The sequence below is a fragment of the Equus asinus genome, chromosome 3 (assembly GCF_041296235.1).
Source record: "Equus asinus isolate D_3611 breed Donkey chromosome 3, EquAss-T2T_v2, whole genome shotgun sequence".
Taxonomy (NCBI): Eukaryota; Metazoa; Chordata; class Mammalia; order Perissodactyla; family Equidae; genus Equus; species Equus asinus.
Window position 1 is genome coordinate 15868789 of NC_091792.1, and position 21625 is coordinate 15890413.

General features: G+C 37.5%; 1 protein-coding gene across 2 annotated transcripts in view; it reads left to right on the forward strand.

Moving 5' to 3' along the window:
• The window catches only part of AFG2A (AFG2 AAA ATPase homolog A), a 307360-nt gene that overhangs the window by 255155 nt on the left and 30580 nt on the right, over positions 1-21625 (forward strand). Inside the window, exon 16 of one of the 2 annotated variants that reach the window (XM_070504718.1) lies at positions 3113-3151. The exons of the other annotated variant lie outside the window; for it this stretch is intronic. Coding sequence (XP_070360819.1) covers positions 3113-3151 — 39 coding nt within the window. The remainder of the gene's footprint in view (positions 1-3112; positions 3152-21625) is intronic. 2 annotated transcript variants of the gene reach the window in all.

Sequence of the window (21625 nt, forward strand, 5' to 3'; positions counted from 1 at the left end):
TATTTCCATTTCTTCACATTGAATGGAACCATTCCTCAGAGCTTTTCTATCTTAACAATTCTAAAGTTTTATATCCACTTTATGACTCTTACATTGTACCATTACCTATCATTTTTAAACAGTATTAGAGCTAATGTTAGGGGAAATTGTCTGCAGAAAACATAGATATGCCCACATTGTGAAACAGTAAGACAGAAATTTAAAGCAAGTAATTTTTTTTCACATACTGTATTTTCTGGTTTTTTAAATCTTATTCAAAAGATAATTGAGGATTTTTAAATGATAGCAATTTGCTGACATGTCTCTTGGAAACATATCTAATAGAGTATATCCTGGTAGGTACAAAGCAGCAAAACACAATCATTCTTTGCTATGCTGGGGTACCTAATGTGTTTACAAGCTCCTTCCAAGAAGTACTGGAGACTTGGTTTTATTGTTTGAGTGGGCTAGAGAGAGAAGGTGGGGGAAGTGTAGTGAAGGGATTTCAGCCAGTCTCGAGGTGTGTGCTATAATTAGAAGCAGGACCCTCATGCTTGTAAAGTATGCCTTTAGACCCCTTGCCTTTCAGGGCAAGACTGGGAGATGGGCGATTTTGCCCCTTCCCTCTGTGCTGAACCCTGTGGAGATAGCTGCAGTGTTCATGCACCCATGAAGCACTGCTTCTTTGTTTGCTATAGTGTTATGGGTCTCATGGATGCCAGCCCCATTGGCTTTCAGAGCTAGATGTTTTGGGGGTGCATCCTTCAGCTGGGAGTCTTAAAAATTGGGGCCCTACATGTGTAGTCCAAACCTTTCACTCCTCAGGGAGAAGCTGTGAGTTGGGAGTTCTCTACAGATGGTATGACGCTAGGCCAGGAGTGGGATTTATGAAGAGAGCTGTCTCAGCCTTTCCTACCCATTTCAGGGTGGGTATTTTCTCATTCACTCGACATATAGGAGTCTCAGCTTGTTTCTGGATTTCTTTCATAGGGAATTGGTCCCTGTCTAGCTGTACATTCGGTGTGTCTGTGGGAAGAGAGAAGTTCAGGAACCTCCTGTGTCGCCATCTTAGTCAACTCCCCTCTGCTTTCCTTTTAATAGTATACAATCTACTAAATTTCTTTTAGAAATATCAAGCAATACAAAGGATGAGCAAAGACTAGACCAGAAATGGGTGTTTCTTTGCCAGCGTCCTGTCACCTACATTAAGAAACTAACAGATGCTAAGTGAAGATTCGTACTAGAGCAGAATGTAACTTACAGTGTAGATTCATCTTTCTGCATTTTTAATAAGTAATTTGGAAGCTTTCTTTGAGGACTGGTGAGCTTAAGCAAAACTCTGAGAAATGTTTCTTTAATCTGGGAGATTGGCTTGTTTAGGATTATTCAGTTTCTTTCCTTATTTCTCTAAAGGCACCCATGGACTTCATTTGCTGACCTTATTATAACAGTCTTCATTTACATTAGCATATTAAAGGTTGAAGATTCACCTGCTGTCAGTTTCATTTCCTGTGTAACACCTTGTCTTTAAAGTAATGTGCGTTGATTTTCGTCACTCCTGTCAACTGCAGAGCTGCTGTTGTCTCCCTTATTTGAAAGGATATGTCCTCCCCACCCCTGAAATAGAGATAAATTATCTTATTGGATGAGGAATACAGGGATGTTTAGGAACATTTTGTTGTATAGCTACAGCTTCATAGAACTATTTGTCTGAGTCGTCTGCACCCACTCAGCTTAGATAGAATGTCTTCCAGAAAACCATTTCTGACAACCTCCAGCCCAGATTCAGTACCTCTACTATGTATCCCATAATACCTTGCGCATTTTTCTTTCATATCTTGATTTTTGGTTTTTTAAAGCTTCATTAAGACAGAATCAGTAAAAGTAGCTGTTTGGTTTTGAGAATCTTGATTAATGAGTTAGGATCCATCTAGACCAGGTAATTTTGGTTACTTTACGCTAAAATGGGTTCCTCAACTTAGCACTTGGTGATGATGGGAAAAGTTGTTGAAAATATCTTAACATATACAGTGTAATAAAGCTTTAGCAGATTTTATTGGCATAACTGTCTTGTAATAATTTCCGATAGTTTCTCATTCCTCCATGGCTATAGGAAATATTCTGGTTCACTTTGGAACCTCAACCACATGGTGCTATTATCTCATATTTTCTGTGTCCACAAGTCCTTTTTTCATTTCAGGGCTGTTATTGCAAAGTCTTGGAATGTGTGCTTCCTCAGCACAGCCTTTAAGAACAGAACCCTTAAAAATTAATTTCCAAAAAGGGTTTTGATTCTCCACTTTGCTCACCAAAATGCTGGTTATGCCTGTGTGGTACCATAGCTCTGTCTATTCTGACTGAAACCCTATGTCAGTGTCTGTGTTCTCTTTGGTGGCCACATCCTCCCTTCAGGCCAACATTCATCTGGATGCTGTGGCAAAAGGAAAGGTGTTTACATACCTTTCAGCAAAGAATTCCCTCTTTCATGGGCTTTAAACTGAAGTCAAATCCCCGTTTTACAGAAATATGCAAACCATGTAATTCTCAGTGTGCTACTATTAAATATGTCCTCAGAATCAGTGTGTTCAGCTATTGTTTAAGGACTTCATGACTTCTGTTGCACGCCACGGGAACCTACTCAACACTCTGTATCAGTCATCCCAAACTGCTGAATTATAAGCTTCCCCAAGATAGGATCTATGTCATCTCTTTGTATTCCCAGAACTTAAGCACTTAAGGGAGGCTTTGTTATTTGTTAAAAATAAAATAATAAGTGACTAAATGAAAACTTAAGTGCCTCTTGGGTCCAGATGCTATGAACTTCATAGAATCTTTCTCATCTCACTTTCTTCAGAAAACAGCAATTATTTACAAACACATATTTTTAAAAAAAACCAGCAACTCATTATTTTCTCTCTGGTGACTTTATATACTTCATGATATATTAACATGTTAACCTATCTTAACAGAATAGTAGAAAAAGGTTTGTGGGAAAGTATTTCATCATGCAGAAACATATTGGAAAAACTAATAAGTCTAACTAAAATATAAGCACATAGTGTCTCTTAGTGAGTACTCTTAAGACTTTATAAGCATTATCTCATTTGTGTCTTCCATCAACCCTCTCAAATAGGCACTAACTTATGTCCTTGCTTCTGAGATACCATCAATGGTAAGAGACATCATCAAATTAATAATAGCTTGATAGTGACTGTGCGTGTTAGAGGCACAGAGACTTCCACTTTAATGTGCATATCTATTTTATAACATTTACTAATTTTAAATGTTAAACGTTTAGAAAAGCATATCTTAGTAACACCCTTAAGTACTTCAGGGGTTGAGGTCCAGGCCACAAGATACAGCAGTTATAGCATGCTGGCATGGTTCTGCATGCAAGTGGCTCTGCATGTTGAGTGCTGACTTCTGAGACGTAGATTTGTTGAACCTATGGGGTGATCTACAGAAACTGTCTGAACATCATTAAACAAATTCATGAAACTTCTCATTGAACGTGGTAGCCTGAACATACTTATTTACATCTGCTCCCTTCTGAAACTGTACTAAAATGAAATTTGCAAATAAGAAATGCGTAAACCAATAATGACAAAGAGAATGAAGAAGATGACAGCAGATGAAAAATATAAATAAAAAATATTAAAAAAAAAGTTGGACAATAAATAAGCAGGTTAGAGAATGCTGAAACCTATAGGCAGGAGAAACCAATAAAATGCAATTGATTACTGCAATAGAACTCAAGTAAGACTCAAGAAAGGATTTAGAATATAGGGCACCTCTGAAGAAAAGGGAGAAGGGCTGAAAACGGGATTTGCCACAAGTCTTTACCTAGAAGAGGCAGAGTCCTAGCTTCTTTCCCCTGCTCCTCACAGACAGGAAAGGACTCTCAGCAGAAAACTGGAGCTGTTTTTCCGAAAAGTTGAATTAAAGAGGTTCTGGACATGAAGATACTAGTTCCTTCTGAAGATGAGGGAGGGGTGACATGTCATACCAAAAACAGGGTATTAAGTGAAAATCTCTATACTTCATGTTAAGACTTCCAAGCCCCCTCCCTTGTTCTGTTTCTGTCATGCTGGCAGCCAGGCAGATGACTGGAAGATTGCTCTCTGCAGAAACTATTAGTCTGAGAGAAAAGCTCTACAGATACTTACATTTGTGGGAATTACAGTAGTGAGGACCACCAGCTGACAAGACTCACCCATGTGCACAGAGTTTCCATTTGGAATTTTAGTACCTCCTTTATAAAAATGAATGGAAAACCAGGGATCACCAGTATTTGAAGAAAGCTTTAAATATGAAAGACACTGAGAAAATAGAGACAGCAAGGGAGCGGATGAAAAGAGAGAGAAGAGGGCCAACCCTGTGGCGTAATGGTTAAGTTTGCACATTCCACTTCAGTGGCCCAGGGTTCACAGATTTGGATCCCGGGCATGGACTTAGCCCTGCTCGTCAGCCACACTGTGGCAGTGTCCCACATAAAATAGAGGAAGATTGGCACAGATGTTCGCTCAGCAACAGTCTTCCTCAAGCAAAAAGGGAAAGATTGGCAACAGATGTTAGCTCATGGCCAATCTTCCTCACCAAAAAAAGAAAGAGAGAAAGATAAAAAAAGATAGTACAACCATGAAACAAGCTCCAGAGGCTCTACAAAAGAATATTCAATTGTTCCTTAATTGGAAATTTAAAATATTCAGTTGGAAATTTAAAAATGCAATAGAGAAATTGGAAGAAAAAGTTGAGTAAGTCTCCCAGAAAGTAAACAAAAAGACAGAGGGGAGAATTGGAGAAGGGAGACATGTGACTGAAAAAGCAAACAGAAGTCAGGAGAGAAAACTATCAGAATTCCTTTCCAAGAATTGAAGACAGGTTTCTAGATTGAAAGCCTCTACCAAATGTCCAACCCCAACCCATCACAGACAAAGGACTAAGGATTTGGATTGCCGCAAGATTCTCTACAGCAGCAGCAGAAGCCCTAAGACAGGAGAGTTATGCTCTTCCTTTCTGAGGGGAAGTGATTTCCAACCCAGAGTTCTGTATCTAGCCAAACTATGAAATCAAATGTGAAGATGAAATAAATACATTTCAGACATGCAAGATCTAAAACAAATTTATCTCCATGCATCTCTTTTTAGGAAGCTACTGGTGGATGTGTTCCACCAAAAACAAGGGGAAAAGACATGGGATCCAGAAAACAAGCAGTTCAACACAGGAGAATGGTGCAGGGAATCCCAGGGTGATATTTCAGAGAAGTTCCAGAAAAAACATTTTTAAGCTTCTCTGTGTAAACTGGCAAGGAAAAGTCATCCTTATCAGGTTGTCACTCTTTGGCTGACTTTGCTTTTCAATTGAGAATAAATATTAAGAAAGACTAGTAGGTGGAAATTACATCAGCTACACTTGGAAGTTATAAAAGCAAAATATTGTCTCAAAAAATGACCATGTGTTCTTTCCACCTCTTCATTCCAATCCAGAGCTGTTTCTCCATGAAAACTTTATTTTAGAATTCAGTGTTAGTCTTCTCTAGCATTTCTGAAACTAAAGATGAGTAGTTTCCAAAAGATATTAGTAGTAGAACCTTTTCCCCTCCCTAAATAAAACTTTATGTGGGAAAACCATTATATAAAAGACATGAGATGAATCTGCTTTCGTTGGGGCCTGTGCTACCTACATACCTTTCCCTCTTCCTCCTGCTGTGACCTCTGAGGCACCTTGGAGCCTCTGAAGAGCAGTTTGAACACTATTGCTCTAGATGAAAAAGCTACTGAACACATGGCTCATTTTGTTCTTATTTGTCAGTATTATAACTTGAATACTCATTAGTTTCATGAACTCACGAAGCAGAAGCTTGCATAGTGAGGTGGGGAACCTGTGTATATGTGAAATGCACACTAAAATTCCATCTTGACAAGTTTGCACCTATCTGATTGGAAGAGTTAATCTCATTTTTAATGGAATGTCTTTGCCTCAGTTTCAAATAAAAGTTGGAATCTCTAATTTCTACATTCCTGACATGTTTGAGTTTGAAATTAGTAAGTCATATCTTTTCCCTTGTAAGCATGAGCTGAGGCAAACATGGAGCATCCAAATAGCACTTTCTTTGGGGTGTGGGAGCCTGCATTTCAAATGCTCCTTGTAATACATCCTTTGTCCTTCTTAATGCTGTCCTTTCTTTTTTCCATGTCACTCCTATAAAAGAATCTGTTGACAGATTTATGGTTTTAAATAGCCTTCCAGATACAATCTTCTCTGGTAAATAAAACTAAAAGATGAGGTTAAAGAATAAAAACAGATAACTTAATGCTGTAAGAATTTGAGTTTTTATATAGCGTGGTCATTAGGGCTTGTCTGTCACGTAGGAACTGAATCTGCCTGTGTACCATGAAAATGTAAAAAACGCAATAGTAGAGCATGGCAATAACTTTTCAGTCTGAAAAATGAATTATGGTGAGCGTTAAAAGTGCTGTTTGTTTGAAAACATCAAACAACCCAATCAAAAAATGGGCTGGAGACATGAACAGACATTTGTCCAAAGAAGATATACTGATGGCCAATAGGCACATGAAAAGGTGCTCATCATCGCTGATCATCAGGGAAATGCAAATCAAAACTACACTAAGATATCACCTTACACCCGTTAGAATGAGAAAAATATCTAAAACTAATAGCAACAAATGTTGGAGAGGTTGCGGAGAAAAGGAACCCTCATACACTGCTGGTGGGAATGCAAACTGGTGCAGCCACTATGGAAAACAGTATGGAGATTCCTCAAAAAACTAAAAATAGAACTACCATACGATCCAGCCATCCCACTACTGGGTATTTATCCAAAGAGCCTGAAGTCAGCAATCCCAAAAGTCCTGTGCACTCCAATGTTTATTGCAGCACTGTTTACAATAGCCAAGACGTGGAAGCAACCTCAGTGCCCATCAACAGACGAATGGATAAAGAAGATGTGGTACATATATACAATGGAATACAACTCAGCTGCAAAACAGAACAAAATCATTCCATTTGCAATAACATGGATGGACCTTGAGAGAATTATGTTAAGTGAAATAAGCCAGCGAGAGAAAGATAATCTGTGTATGACTCCACTCATATGAGGAATTTAAAACTATGGACAAAGAACAGTTTAGTGGATACCAGGGGAAAGGTGGGGTTGGGGGTGGGCACAAAGGGTGAAGTGGTGCACCTACAACATGACTGACAAACATTAATGTACAATTGAAATTTCACAAGATTGTAACCTATCAATAACTCAATAAAAAAAAAAATGTGCTGTTTGTTTGCCTTTATTACCAGTATACCTTGTGTGGAGAAGGGTAGTCCCTGACCAAACATTTTGTGAACTGGTTAATGTTTAATATTTATTTGTAAGGCTTAGAAATATAATGAATAAATAGCTATAAATCTTGTATGCTTTGTGCATCAAAGAATTTAAGTTTATGTTGCTTTCCCATTTACCTGTTCCTTTTAGATTCTTCAGCTAAATAATGCAGAAAACATAGCTTATAAAAGAGGAAAGTAACATTTTAAAAACTCCACCTTTTATATCTCTACCTGTAATTTTAAGAATTAACACCTTGACAAGTGCGTATCTTCGCAGGCAAATTACCTTAGCCTAAAACTTGATGGAAGTACAATTAGAAGAACACTTTGAATCGCAGCTAGAGGTATTATTACCTTCCTATGCTCAACCTAGAAAGCAGATGCACAGATTACCATTTCAGCTCAGAGGATATGTTTTTATCTTGAAGACCTTAAAAAAGTCAGTTATATGTGAAAATCAACAGAGCAGTCCATCATTTTTATCCTTCAGTCATTCTCTAAGGATACTTTTTGTGATTCCTGTGAAGAAGCAGAGCCATAGTGTTATGTCTGCATAGGTAATAGGATGTACCCAAATATAGTATGATTGATGATATCCTTGTAGTTTACTGCAGCCCAGTGCTGGACAGTTACTGTAGCACTCCAGCCCCTCACTTAGGATCTACTTTCAAAGCCAAAGCATTACCTAGACATACCTTTAAGGAAAATTACACCTTCCCAGCTTGGCAAGAAAATAATAGTTGGACTGGCTTGAGGATGTTCTTCAGTTCTTTTTTTATCATCTTCTGGTTTTCCACCTGTAGAAACAGTTAAAAATATCCATCTGTTATTATTTTTCTTCATTTTGTTTTAATTAAATGAGGATGCTCTTGTTATCAAGAGTTGACACTAGTGAATCCCTCCCAGCAGGAAAACAGCAATGCACAAGCTCCAGGGAGGTCCGTGTGAATATCGCCACTTGACTTGGGCAGTGCCCAGTCACTGTGGCCTTTGCTTTTCATGCAAGGTTTATGGCATGAAGGATGTCCTGATCCCGCTGGGTTAAGCTTTCCACTTGTTCTCATTTGGTTTCTAGCTGGCTTACTCCCTCCTGAGAACAAAGTTCCTTGGCTACTTGAGACTCATTGTTCATTTCATGGAACTGAAATGCACATACATTTGAATAAATTTAAGTGTTTCATTTGCCATTTGTAACATACTGTAAAGTCCTCCTGGTCCTGCAGTTAAAATTCTACCCTGGGCATTATTCTTAATATGTCACTGATTTTTTCACGCCCCAAAGTGATATTGATAATTTCAGTTTTCTGATTGGAACATGAATAAGATTTACCTATACTAGTTTTGAAAGGTTTAGAATAATAAGTATTTCGCATGCTAAGAATCATGATGACAGTAACAATGCACTATAGGGCACAGTGAAATTCTTTCAGGTGTTGGCAAGAATGATCTTTCCTATCAACTTATAAATGTTTCCACCAATTAGCAAAGGCAGCACAAATTTCATCACTTGGTATTGATGCTCAGATAATACCAGCAGTCAGGATGCCGCTGTTGAGTTTTTGTTTGCTAGAAAATGTTTTGCTTTCGTTTTCAAAGATGGCAATTGACAGATAACCCATTCTCTATGTGTGTGGATATAATGGAAATACCACTGTGAGTTCAGAAGACCTTTCCTTACTAAATACACACAAAGTCCGTCTTTAGGATTTTGCCGTTTCCAAACTTGGTTATGCACAACAATGTCTTGAGCCTATGAACTTCCCCTCCTCACTCCTTCATTCTAGTTTGCTGTTTAACAAGTTAATTCTCCCTCAGTCTCCAACAATGGATGCTAAATGGCTGTAAAAATTAGTTTGGGGTTGCTTTTCTTATGGTCATCTCATATCAGAACCCCACTTACCAGCTTCAGTTATTCTCTGGAAAACACTCCAGAAGAGCTAGAACTTCAGGAATTAGAGACAAGTTATAACCAGAAGAGAAGCATATCCACCTGTAGAACTTTATGTGAGATAGAAGCCTGCTAGACCACTTACAGGGACGTCCACTTGAATTAGGTTATAAATGATCTTTGTTGGGGAAAAAAAGAATAGATAAATCCGTAGCCACCAGATTTTCTATTGGCCTTCATTATACATTCAGTAACAGGTAATATGTTAATAATATTAGTAATGTTTGCCACGATTTTTATCTAATTTAATAGAACGACCCCGTAAGATACACAGTTAGTATACTCATTTTACAGAAGAGGAAACTGTAGCTTAAAGCAACTTATTCAAGATCTCACAGCTAACAGCTAGTGGAACCAAAATGTAAATCCAAGTGTGACTTGAAAACCTATGCCCTTAAATCTTAGTTTCCTGGGTTATCCATTGTGTCTTTAGAATGATTTTGAATGTTTTCAGTAAACGGGGAGGGTCAGGGGATGAAGACAGTTGGGAGAAGACAAAGGTACTGGCAGTAGAAGATTTCCTTCAAAACTTTGAGGAAAATGATTTTGACCGAGAATTATATGCCAAACCAAACTTTAGAAACAAGAAGATTAAATAAAGGCATTTTTTCATATTCTAGAAGGGACTCAACATTGTACTTTTTTTTTTACAAAGTTACTTAAGGGGTACGCCAGCTACACAAAGGAGTAATTCAAGAAATAGGAAGACCTGGAAAGAGTAATAATGGAAAGTCTTAGGATAAGAACTGTGCCGCAGGTCTAGAGAGCACTTAGTCCCTATGGAATAGGAGAATGTAGGGTTCTAGGACACAGGTGTTAGGGTAAAGGGAGAGTGGGCTCCATAAACTAAGCATTATGATTGAGATGCCAGAAGAGCAGAAATTTTGAAGAAGGAAAGAATATTAAGTATGTGTGTTGGGTTAGGAAGAGTCATTAGATAATATACTTAAACATTCCTCATTGATTTTCAACTTTGGAATCAATCTATTGACAAGGCTTAATTATGGTTACAGAAGAGAAGGTAAAAGTTATCAAAACTAATAAAATTGAGAGAAGGAAGGGGACAGAGAAATACACTGAATAAAATTACATTAATATCCTAATCTTACAAGGTAAGGAATCCAGATATGTACTATCTGTAGTTAATGGAACAAGAAATAGAGGTTAAAGTATATTGTTTAATGTTACAAAATAAAAAAGGGGAAGTATACCTAAGCTAAATATACACGTATCATGGTAAGACATCAATAGATAATGTCTGAAGTTGATAAATCAAGATTTAACAATAGGCAACCACAAAAGAATTAAAAATAAAGAAGTGTTAGAAATTGTTAGTCTGGGAAGTATAATGAGGGTAGGGAGGGGAAAGCAAGGGACTGTTGCTTTTTTTATAATGTATTCCTTACTTCTTTATTTATTTTAGCCATGTGCATGTATTACTTGAATTTAGAGAAATAAATTTTGATTTTAAGGAAAAAATGCTACCAAATTGTGGACCTGCTCCACATTATCTTCCTGTGTTTCTAGGATGACTCGAAGTACCTTGATCAGAATAAAGCAGACTAGTCAAAATCGCAAGTTGGCAAGCCGTTAATTTATCATGGGTAACCCATGGAGAAATTCAGCTTGCCTCCAGCGATTTCCAAGATGAAATCTAACCCTCACTGAAGGGACAGATCACAAAAGTTTCAACATAAATGGTGAAGGAAATTATCAGAGCGGTGTAAGAAGTCCAGAAAGGGAAATAAATGCATTGAAACTTCAAAGGAAGTAGAGAGCACATCCAGTGGGGGAAGATCAGAAAAGCCTTCATTGAAGAGTTAACATTTTGGTGAACCTTTAGAAGATAAGTAGAATTTTGTGAGAAGACTGTGGGAGAGAAACGTTTTATGCAGAGGGAAAGGCAGAGAAGGATGTGACTCAGTAGAGACAGATGTACACTGAAAAATGGACTATGTCAAGGTGTTTGGAGGTAAGGCTCTAGGAGTGTGTAAGGATTATATTATAGGGAACCTAGAATATGTGCATGGCTGGAAGCTCGTCCTTTGCTAGGTAAGCGCCAAAGGACTTTTGAAGTGGCATCAGAGCTATGACTTAGGAAAATTAACCTGGGAACGAGATGGCTAGTCAGGAAAGTATTATAGGGTAAGAGTGGTATAAAGTAGGAAGAGGACAATGCAAATGAAAAAAGAGAACAATGAAAGTAAATATCAGCAATTACAAGAGTTGGTAATTGATGAATGAAAAGAACATCAAAACTGACTGATGTTTTCAGCCTGATGACTAAGCAAATGGTATTTATCAGCAAATATAAGAATATAGTAGTTAAGTTTCTATTTGTTGTAAGAGAAACCAGCTAGAACTGACTTGAGCAAAAACAAACAAAACAAAACAAAACAATGTTTTCAAAATAGACTGATCTCACAGTATTTAAGAAATAGGCCTTTGGAAGGTCAGGGTCTAGAAGGACTCCACAATCCTCAGCAACAGGAATTATCACTACTCTGCAGCCATGAAAGTGAATCAGCTACCCATAACTCTTCTTTGTGTCTCTCAGTTCCACAGTCCCAGGAGAGAGGAGCTAATTGGCCCATTCTGAGTCATGTGTCTGCTCCTGAACTATTTGTCTCTGGATGGCAGTGCAGGGAGGGCAAGGTCATACCTTATAGATATGGAAGGTATGCTGCTGGAAGACTAATGTCAGGGTCATTTCCCAGAGAAAAGGAAAGTGTTGTGAGATAGGCTATATATAATTGATTAATTGTGTATATTCTATTCTTGAATTCACAGATTAGGCACACTTAACTTCCTCTACTTCCATATGTGAAACGTAATATCTTGCTATTCTATAAACAACTATAAATGTACTCTGCCCTCCCTAACTAAAGATAGCATTCAGAAGTGATACTCTGTGACCAATATTCTTCAAGTTCGTAATCTCCTAGTGATTCCCATTCTTTCTATGGTTCCATCATGATCCCATCTTGCCTGTAGCCTTTCAAGATGCTGTCATCTAGGGATTAAATTGCAAATTTAACTATCACCAGTATCCTCCATATACAATAGTTAGGGAAAGGAAGAGGGTAGAGGAAAAGCAAATGACAAAAGAGAGTGTCATTTAAAAAGAGGAAAGAAAAAAGGAAAGGGGTAGGATTTTTCTTTAGATATTCTAACTATAAACAAGGACAAAGTGGTAGAGGCAACATTCGTAGTTTCTGCACTTGGCAATGGGGCCACAGTATATATGACTTACTTTCTCCACTGACACTTTGTGTTTCTCTGCCTTTGGTTAATATTTCACCAAGTCAAAGTAGAGTTCTTATACTATTGGCATGACCCAAACCTACATTCCTAAAGGGTCTCAGCTCTGAGTGGAATTGTTTGTTTAGTGTGGTGATAGTCATCCATTAGTCCTAACCAATGGTCATGTAGTACAAGATGTTCTGCCCCAGAGGTCACCAAGGTTCTACTCATACCTTCCCAAGCCTCTATTATGCATATCAGTCCTACCCTTACTTGCCAACACTGTGATCTCTTTTTTTTTTTTTTGCCTGTTCCCTCAGCAAGAGAAGAAACTCACAACGGCCAGGTGGCAGACCCAGCTCCTACTTTAGTTGAATCTTACGTCTGCGGGTGGAAGCATTCCTCCTTTGGAAACTAAAACTTTAAGATGGAAAAGACCTTTTGTTAAGAAAGGGAAGCAAAAATTCTGAGACTGAGTCTTTAGATCTACTCTACTTCCATCCCTTAATTGTTAGACCCTTACATTCTGGTTGTAGTAGTGAATACAGTGAGGATCAGCCCATTGCTTCACTTTTACTTTAAGTGAAAAGTGACTTTACTGAACATGGACATTACTCATGCCATATGTCAGCGGTGCATAATGCATTCGGAGGGTCAGTGTAGTGGCCCTGGCAGAGCTCTGACACTTAGGTAATGCAAACTCAAATCCAGAATAATTGTTTTTCTAGTGAGTAAAAAATCACTGTGCCTTTCATAACAGAAGGGGCTCACTGTAAATGACTTACCTCTGCCCTCGGTTGATTCTCTGAAGGATTAACATTGGGTCAGTTTTTATTAATGAAGCCACTGGTTAGTTATTTGCTTAAAACTCTTCCCTGGCAAGCGTGCACCAAAGGCCTCTCTTACCTCTACAAACTTCATCTATTACCACTCTAGTCCTCTTGTCTTTTACTTCAGTAACAAAATGGTGCTAGGTTTCCTGTACACCTATTTCTTGTCTTTGTACTTGTCCTTATACTGTCTCTTTGTAGAATTTTCTAACCCTCTTCACCTAACTCCTCCTCCTCTTGGGCTTAGGTATTCTTGCTTCAGGAAGACCTTGACCCATTCTCTTTGGGTTCCTTTTCTCAACTCTTCCAGAAAACTCTCCTTAGTATTGGACTTATTAAACTGTATTACAAATTTGTTCACATATCTTTCTTCAACTAGACTGTGATTTCCTTAAGCAGATAAGTAACCAGTGGCTTAATTAATAAAAATTGACCCAAAAACCTAGTGTGAGCCTATCTGCATAAACAGAGCTCCTCTTCTTTTCCTTTGAGTAGAGAAGTAGGTTAGACTAAGTAAAGATGAGGTTTAGGGGAGCGTGTGTTTTTTCTCACTGAAGTAGAAATATGTCTATGGTGTTGATTTTGCCTTATGCATCTGCAGAATTGACAGGGATCTGGACAGAAGGCATAGTCCAGTCCTGGGTTCCCACAGTAGCTAGCTAATCATTAACTCAACTTTGTCCTCTTGGGCTATACTATCTAGTACTACCCCCATCCATCCTGAGAATGAATCTGAGAGTGAGCCTCAAACAATACTTGGCTTGGTTTCACTACTGGAAGGTTTGTTTTAACTAAATACTTCTAGTTGTGGTATGAAGGGCAGACTTAACATAGAGATGACTAGAAGCACAGATAATAGCCCATATGAGGGAATAATAAGGCCTGAACTTGTATTAGTTAAGGATGGTGACATGAGGTTAGATTCATAAAGTATTTAGGAGGCAAGACTTAGGGATTAATTAGTTAGATAATAAAAGAATAAGATAAAATAATAGATAATAAAAGACTAGATAATAAAAGAATCAAAGGTGACCCTTACTTGACTTTCTCAAGTGAGAGAAAAAAATATAGGCCAGTTTAGGGGTAAATGTAATAAATCCAGTTTGGGACATGTTCAGTATCAAGGACCTCTTTTTTTTTTTTTTTTTTTTTTTGAGATTATATTGGCTTATAACATTGTATAAATTTCAGGTGTACATTATTATATATCAGTTACTGTATAGACTGCATCCAATTTGCCACCAATAGTCTAATTTTTATCCATTACCATACATATGTGCCCCTTTACCCCTTTTGCCCTCCCTCCCACCTACTTCCCCTCTGGTAAGCACTAATCTGTTCTCCTTATCCTTGTGTTTATTTATCTTTCACATATAAGTGAAATCATATGATGTTTGTCTTTCTCTGTCTGGCTTATTTTGCTTAGCATAGTACTCTCAAGGTCCATCCATGTTGTTGCAAATGGCACAATTTTGTGGTTTTTTATGGCTGAGTAGTATTCGTACCCCATCTTCTTTATCTATTCATCCATTGATGAGCACTTCAGTTGCTTCCATGTCTTGACTTTTGTGAATAATTCTGTGATGAACATAGAGATGCATAAGTCTCTTTGAATTGTTGATTTCATGGTTTTTTTGATAAATACCAAGTAGTTGGATAGCTGGATCATATGGTATTGCTGTTTTTAATTTTTTGAGAAATGTCCATACTGTTTTCCATAATGGCTGCACCAGTTTGCATTCCCACCAGCAGTGTATGAGGGTTTCCTTTTCTCCACATCCTCTCCAACATTTGTTATTTCTTGTCTTGTTAATTAAAGCCATTCTGATAGGTATGAGGTGATATGTCATTGTATCTTTGATTTGTACTTCCCTAGTAATTAGTGATGTTGAACATCTTTTCATGTGCCTGTTGGCCATCTGTATATCTTCTTTGAAAAAATGTCTGTTCATATCCTCTGGCCATTTTTTTGCTTGAGTTGTTTGTTTTTGTGTTGTTGTATGAGTTATTCATATGTTCTTTGGAAATTAATCCCTTTTTGGGTATACAATTTGCAAATATTTTCTTCCAGTTGTTGAGTTATCTTTTCGTTTTGTTCATGGTTTTCCTTGCCTAGAATCAAGGACTTTTGAGTCATCTAAGAAGAGATGTTAGCAGGTGGTAGTGGAATATACAAATTAAGAGATGAAACCAAGAGAATAAAGGAGATTACACTGTAGAATATATAAAATATGAAAAGTAATGGGTCTCTTAAAAAGAAGGAAACCTGGGAGCCCTAAAATCTAAAAGGTAGACACAGGAAACAGAACAGAAATGACTGGAAAGAGATGGGTTCTAGAAGCCAATGGATAAAGAACATTACCATACACAACCAAGAGGCTCAGGTCTATTGAGTTAACAATATGCAGTTCATTAGTGACTTCACTGGGAACAGTATCAGAGGAGTAGTGAGGGCAAAAACTAGATTGTAGAGAACTGAAGTGAAAATGGAAAGTGAGATATTATTGTAGATTTCTCTCTCAAGAAATTTGAATGAAAAAGAGAAGAGAGATTAGATTGGTATCTAGAGAAATATTGGCTGGGGAGGGGGCTAGGATGGGAGGGAGAACAAGCATGTTTATAGGCTGAGAAGGAAGTAACTGTAGAGAGGAAGTATGAAAATATCCAAGAGAGAAAAATGAGGAAGGGGAAAACTCATGAAGGAAGGTCACAGGTGATTGGGGTCATGGGCACAAAGAAAGGTTTGGCCTTCAGCTGAAGGAAGGGAGCCCTTACTCTCTTACGTTGTTAAGAAGTAAGGATAGAATGATTGTGGATGTAGATGATTTTGTAGATAGGGGCCTGGAAAGTTGAAGAAGAGGGTTGGATTCGGTGATTTGCAAGCCTCAGCTTGAGTCTATTTAATGAATCATTTATTTGACCCCTTGTGTTACTGAATCCATATATAATCAACTGTCATTAAGACTGAGTTTTACCCTTTATTATGCACAGTACAATACATAGTAAAGTCTGATCCCTCTTATTGAAAAATAATATACAGAAATCCAAACTTTAAAAATGTAAACACATTGAGTTTGAGGTGTCTATGGATCATCTTAATGGAGTTGATCATCCAGACTAGTTTTCATTTTGTTTTAATTTCTCCCCATTTAATTGAAAATAAGATCTATTATGTAAAATTCTAATTAATACAGATCTATTGCTTTAAGAGGAAGAAGCTCTATATGTATGGATGTTCATGTACTTATGGAAGTTTTCTTTACTATAAGTTTATACTGTTTTCTAGATAAGAAAGTAAGATTGAATATACTGAGGTGACAAGTAAGAATCCTTTATTCTCCTGGCTTTACGTAATTACTGTTTAGGTCAGGACCTGTCTGTGTGGGTGGTCTTGTCTATGTAACATTTTTATCCAAGTTAAGCTTCTCCTGTAGCTTTTTCTTACTTTCTGACCTGCTTGATAATTTAGTCTCATATTCACTATCACAAAAAATTCGTCTATATAGTATGGTACTTGTAACTCAATGTAGTCTTAAAGGGTTTTCTCAATTATTTTAATATTTGACCTTCTATAGTGATCTAAGAATCATTTCCATTTTCCAGAAATAATGCCTTTGTAAATACATTGTTAAAGCTTCAGAATCTTAGAGTGAATTGATTGATCAAAGAAGACTAGCGGTGCCTGGCCCACAGTTTGTACTTAATAAATGTTTGATGAGTGAAAGACTGAATGTACACAACTTCATTTTTGTGAAAGTTTACCACATTGAAAACTCTGATTTTCTCTGAAAAGAATAGTACGTCTTCTTTTGGAATATCTGAAACCACTGAATCTTAACTGTAGTAACAAATACTTTGAGTCCCAGGCACTCACAAAGGTACTCACTGGAGATAGAGGCCTCGCTCACCTACTTTTACCTTGGGTATGAGTTTTAATATTTAATGATAACAAGTTTGGATTGGTGCTGGTTTGGGCAAGGTTCAGGTTAATTATATAAAAGAGTACATAATTTCTTCAAACTCTATCTTATCCTGTTACCCAATTCTCTAGTACAAGTGCTTTAGGCACTGATTTAATCTGGAAATGGTAATTGGACTCCCCACTAGAATAGTCCATGTGTTTTGAGAGGCCATCTGGTAATAACAGGATGTCATTCTTATATGAAAGAACTCAAGGAAAGAATCTAGAATGAAGAACCATCTGTTGATCTCACCAGAGTACCGGCAGCACTGTAATCTGAAACATTCTGGTCAAAGTCAAGTTTATCAAGGGTCATAATTTTCAGTAAGAAGAACCCCAGAGTAAGTTGCTGGATGGGTTGGAATTAAAAAACAGCTCACACACTGCATGATTGAGCACGTTTGCTGTTACTTCTTGAGTTGTGCAGATTTATTAGCCTCCACATCCAAGTGTGCTGGAAACAGTTTGTATTTTAATTGAAATATTCACCTTAATTTTCTCTGCGTACTTTTTCCTCAGACAGACCCTTGGATGGTTGTCTCTTTTTTTTACCCCATCCATTTTCCGCCATTCTCACTTCACATATGTTCCAGTTAAATGTAAGCAACCACAAACAGCTACACACTGTAAAATATCCCATTTCTACCCTGGAGTCTACACATTCACTTTTCTGCAGGGCCTGCAGAAACCAAATGATGAGACCCTTGAAGGTAGTGCAGATGAGTTTGCAAGAGCTTCTGTATAAAGTTCTGGTAGTCTCTTCTGTTCATGTTTGGTTCGTTCTGTTAAACTGTCTTACCTACAACCTTGTTTTAGTATTTTAATCTCTTTTGGGCTAAGAAAATGACCCGGAGGGAAAGGAAAGTCCTGTGGCAATTCAGCTTATATTCTTAGCTAACTGACTTAATTGGCTTATGCCTTCATTTTTGTTTATGAAACTATAAAAATATAAAGCCTGTGATAAATACCTAAGTACAATACTGATGCTTTTTCTTGGGTATATACATTCCGGAAATTAGTTATGTTTCCACATTAGGGTGAGTTGTGTACTGAAGTTTTAAGGGGAAATTTTAAATCTTAATCTATGTTTTTTATATAAATGGCACCTTGCATCTTGTGGACACTGAAATAGACCCCAGGATTTAGGACCACAGTAAAGAAATCTGAAATTTATTAATTATTTCTTTACTGTGAGTTCACGTTATCTCTGGTTAAAAAGACAGTTTCTTTTAAAGCTTTAACTAGAAGAAATGTATATAAAATACATACACAAACTGAAAGGACAGCAGAGAGATAATACAGTCTCTGGAATTAGGCAAACCTGGATTTGAATCCTGCCTCTGACATTTACTAGCTCTATGACCCTGGACAGTTTTCTCATATGCACAGTAGTTACAGTAATAATAGTACTTACTTCCTAGAGTCATTGTGAAGATTAAATTTTTACCTTAATATTTTGTCTCTAATATTAGCAAAAAAATGGCTGACAAAGTTTTTAAAAGATGTATGAGTCATATTCTTTTATAATACTGGATGCAGGAAAAAAAAACCAAATGTAGCATTTGGGGTGTTAAACCTGGATTACACATCCTAATCCAGAGACTAGCAGGTCTTTAGACCTGCAGGCTGCCAGTGAGGACAGCAGAACCTTTAGGTGTTGTTAGATGTTGGTGGTTGGGCTCAGACAGATGCCTAAGGAAGGGAACAACACCATGGGCCAGTAGCTTAACCTCTGGGCCTCAGTTTCCTCGTACCTGTTTTGAGGATTGTATGGGTTGCTAATTAAGACCCTGTCTACTTTGGACATGCTTTGACTTTAAAGCAGTAGAAAGAAATTAAAATAAAAGAAGAATGACTACAAAAAGTGTGGAAGCATCCACGATGCCCTTCAGTAAGTGAATGGATAAATAAAGGGTGGTATATCCAGGCAATGGAATATTATTCAGCACTAAAAAGAAATGAACTATCAAGCCAAGAAAAGACATGGAGGAATCTTAAACGCATACTACTAAGTGAAAGAAACCAATTTGAAAAGGCCATGTACTGCCTGATTCCAACTATATGACATTCTGAAAAAGGCAAAACTATGGAAACATTAAAAAGACCAGTGGTTGCCAGGGGTTATGAGGGAGGGATGAATAGGCAGAGTACAGAGGATTTTTAGGCCAGTGAAACTACTTTATGACACTATAAAGATGGATGCATGTCATTATACATTTGTCTAAACCCACAGAATGTGTACCCCCAAGAGTGAACCCTAGTGTGAACTATAGACTTTGGGTGATAATGATGTCAAGGTAGATTCATTGATTGTAACAAATGTACCACTCTAGTAGGGGAGGCTGTGTGTATGTGGGGGCAGGGGTATCTGTACTTTATGCTCAATTTTACTGTGAACCTAAAATTGCCCTAAAAAATAAAGTCTGTTTAAAAAAAAAAAAAAAAAAAACACAGGATGGGAGGAAATGAAGAAGAGAGGAAATAAAAAGGCTACTCACTATGCCTGCCCTCATCTCCACTGCCTGTTTTATATACTCAGCCTTTCCACTCCCTGTGGCCCTTCCTCTTCTCCAACCTCAATCACTTCCATGTACATGGTTAAGGCAGCTTTTTTCCCCACAGTGAATTCCTAGAAACAGTGCCATAAAGCAGACCACCACAAACAGACCATTGTTGAAAGAGTTATATTTCCTTACACAAACAATATTGTAATTGAGGATTGCATTCCTGACCAGAACTTGCCATCAAATAAAAAAGTATGCTCCAAGTTCTCTAAAACAAGTATAAGTATACACTACACATTGATTGAGATCCTGTATACCATGAGTGATTGGTCCATAAAAATACAACTCTGGAAATAGTCATGTTTTACAACCATTTTTGGATAGTATATTCCTTTTTTAAACCTTCCTTGGATTGTTTGTTACCCTTAGGATACAACATGTCTGGACCAGCTGGGTCATATGGCTACCCCTGTGGCCAAAGGAACAGAGCACTATGCCCGGCTTATCAAAGGGTCAAAGAGTTGGAGTGGCTGAGGAGCAGTTCCCTGAAGGTGAAGGCCTCATTTGTGCAGATAACTAGGGAGAAGTACTGGGATTATCCAAAAAAAAAAAAAAAAAAAGAGGAGGAAGAGAGAGACAGAGACAGAGAAAAGAAGGGAAAAGAGAAGAATGCCCTGTTTCCTATATCAAGGATGTGAGATACCAACCAGGATGTTTTACAAGATTTTCTCTTTTAACACAGAAAGGGAAAAGTCAGTGTTTGTTCTATAACAGAATATTTAATGTATAAAAATTATTTTGCTTCTCAAAAACTACGAACAAAGATGCCTCTCACTTTTATATTTCCTTTGTTTCTAGAAGTTTAGGTCAGATGCTCCATAAAGTTTTTAGCACCATGTGATCTGTAAAGCATATGTTCCACCAGAAAATCCTTCTAGTCACCAGCTCTCTGGTTTCCATAGAGGCAATGATGGAAATTTATGTGTAATCCCAGACTGGCATTATTCTGCAAAGGGTGTTTGTAAAATATTAAATTCTGATAAAGGGGATAATATTTTTAAATCATTCTTTGTCTCTGAATAATGCTGCATATTAATAGTTATTTTGCATTTGGCTTCAGAATTTCTTACTACATAAACTTTGATTTCATACTAGTGTAAGTATCCTGTGAGGAAAAAAAGTAGAAATGCTTTTCTTTTTTATAGGGTTAGAGAGAATATGCTGTATCTTCCAAATTAATGCTTTCTACCATGACTACCATCTTTTATTCAGCTACTGATAAAAAGAATAGCAGTTTTTCTTACCCAGAATCCTAAATTTGAGTCAAGCCCAGTTTTATAGGTATGTTCTATGTAACAGGGCGTTAGCTATCTAAATCAGGGGTCAGCAAACTATAATCTGTGGGTCAAATATGTCCCACAATCTGTTTTTGTAAGGCCAATAAGCTAAGAATAGTTTTATATTTTTAAGTGATTGAAGAAAAACTAAAAGAAGAGGAAAAATACATGAAATTCTAATTACAGTGTCTGTAAAGTTTTATTGGAACATAGCCACAAACACTCATTTACATATTGCCTACGGCTGCTTTCACACAACAAGGGCAGATCTGAGTAGTTACAAGAGGGACTGTTTTCTCCACAAAGCCTAAAATACTTGCTGTCTGGCCCTTCATGGAATCAGTTTGCTGGCCCCTGATAATTCTTTCAGCATCTGCCACTCTACCCACACATGTGTTCATTCTCTCTCTCTCTTTCCCTCCCTCTCTCCCCCTTTTCCTTCTCTCCTCCACTCCCTCTCTTCCTTTTTATACACATAC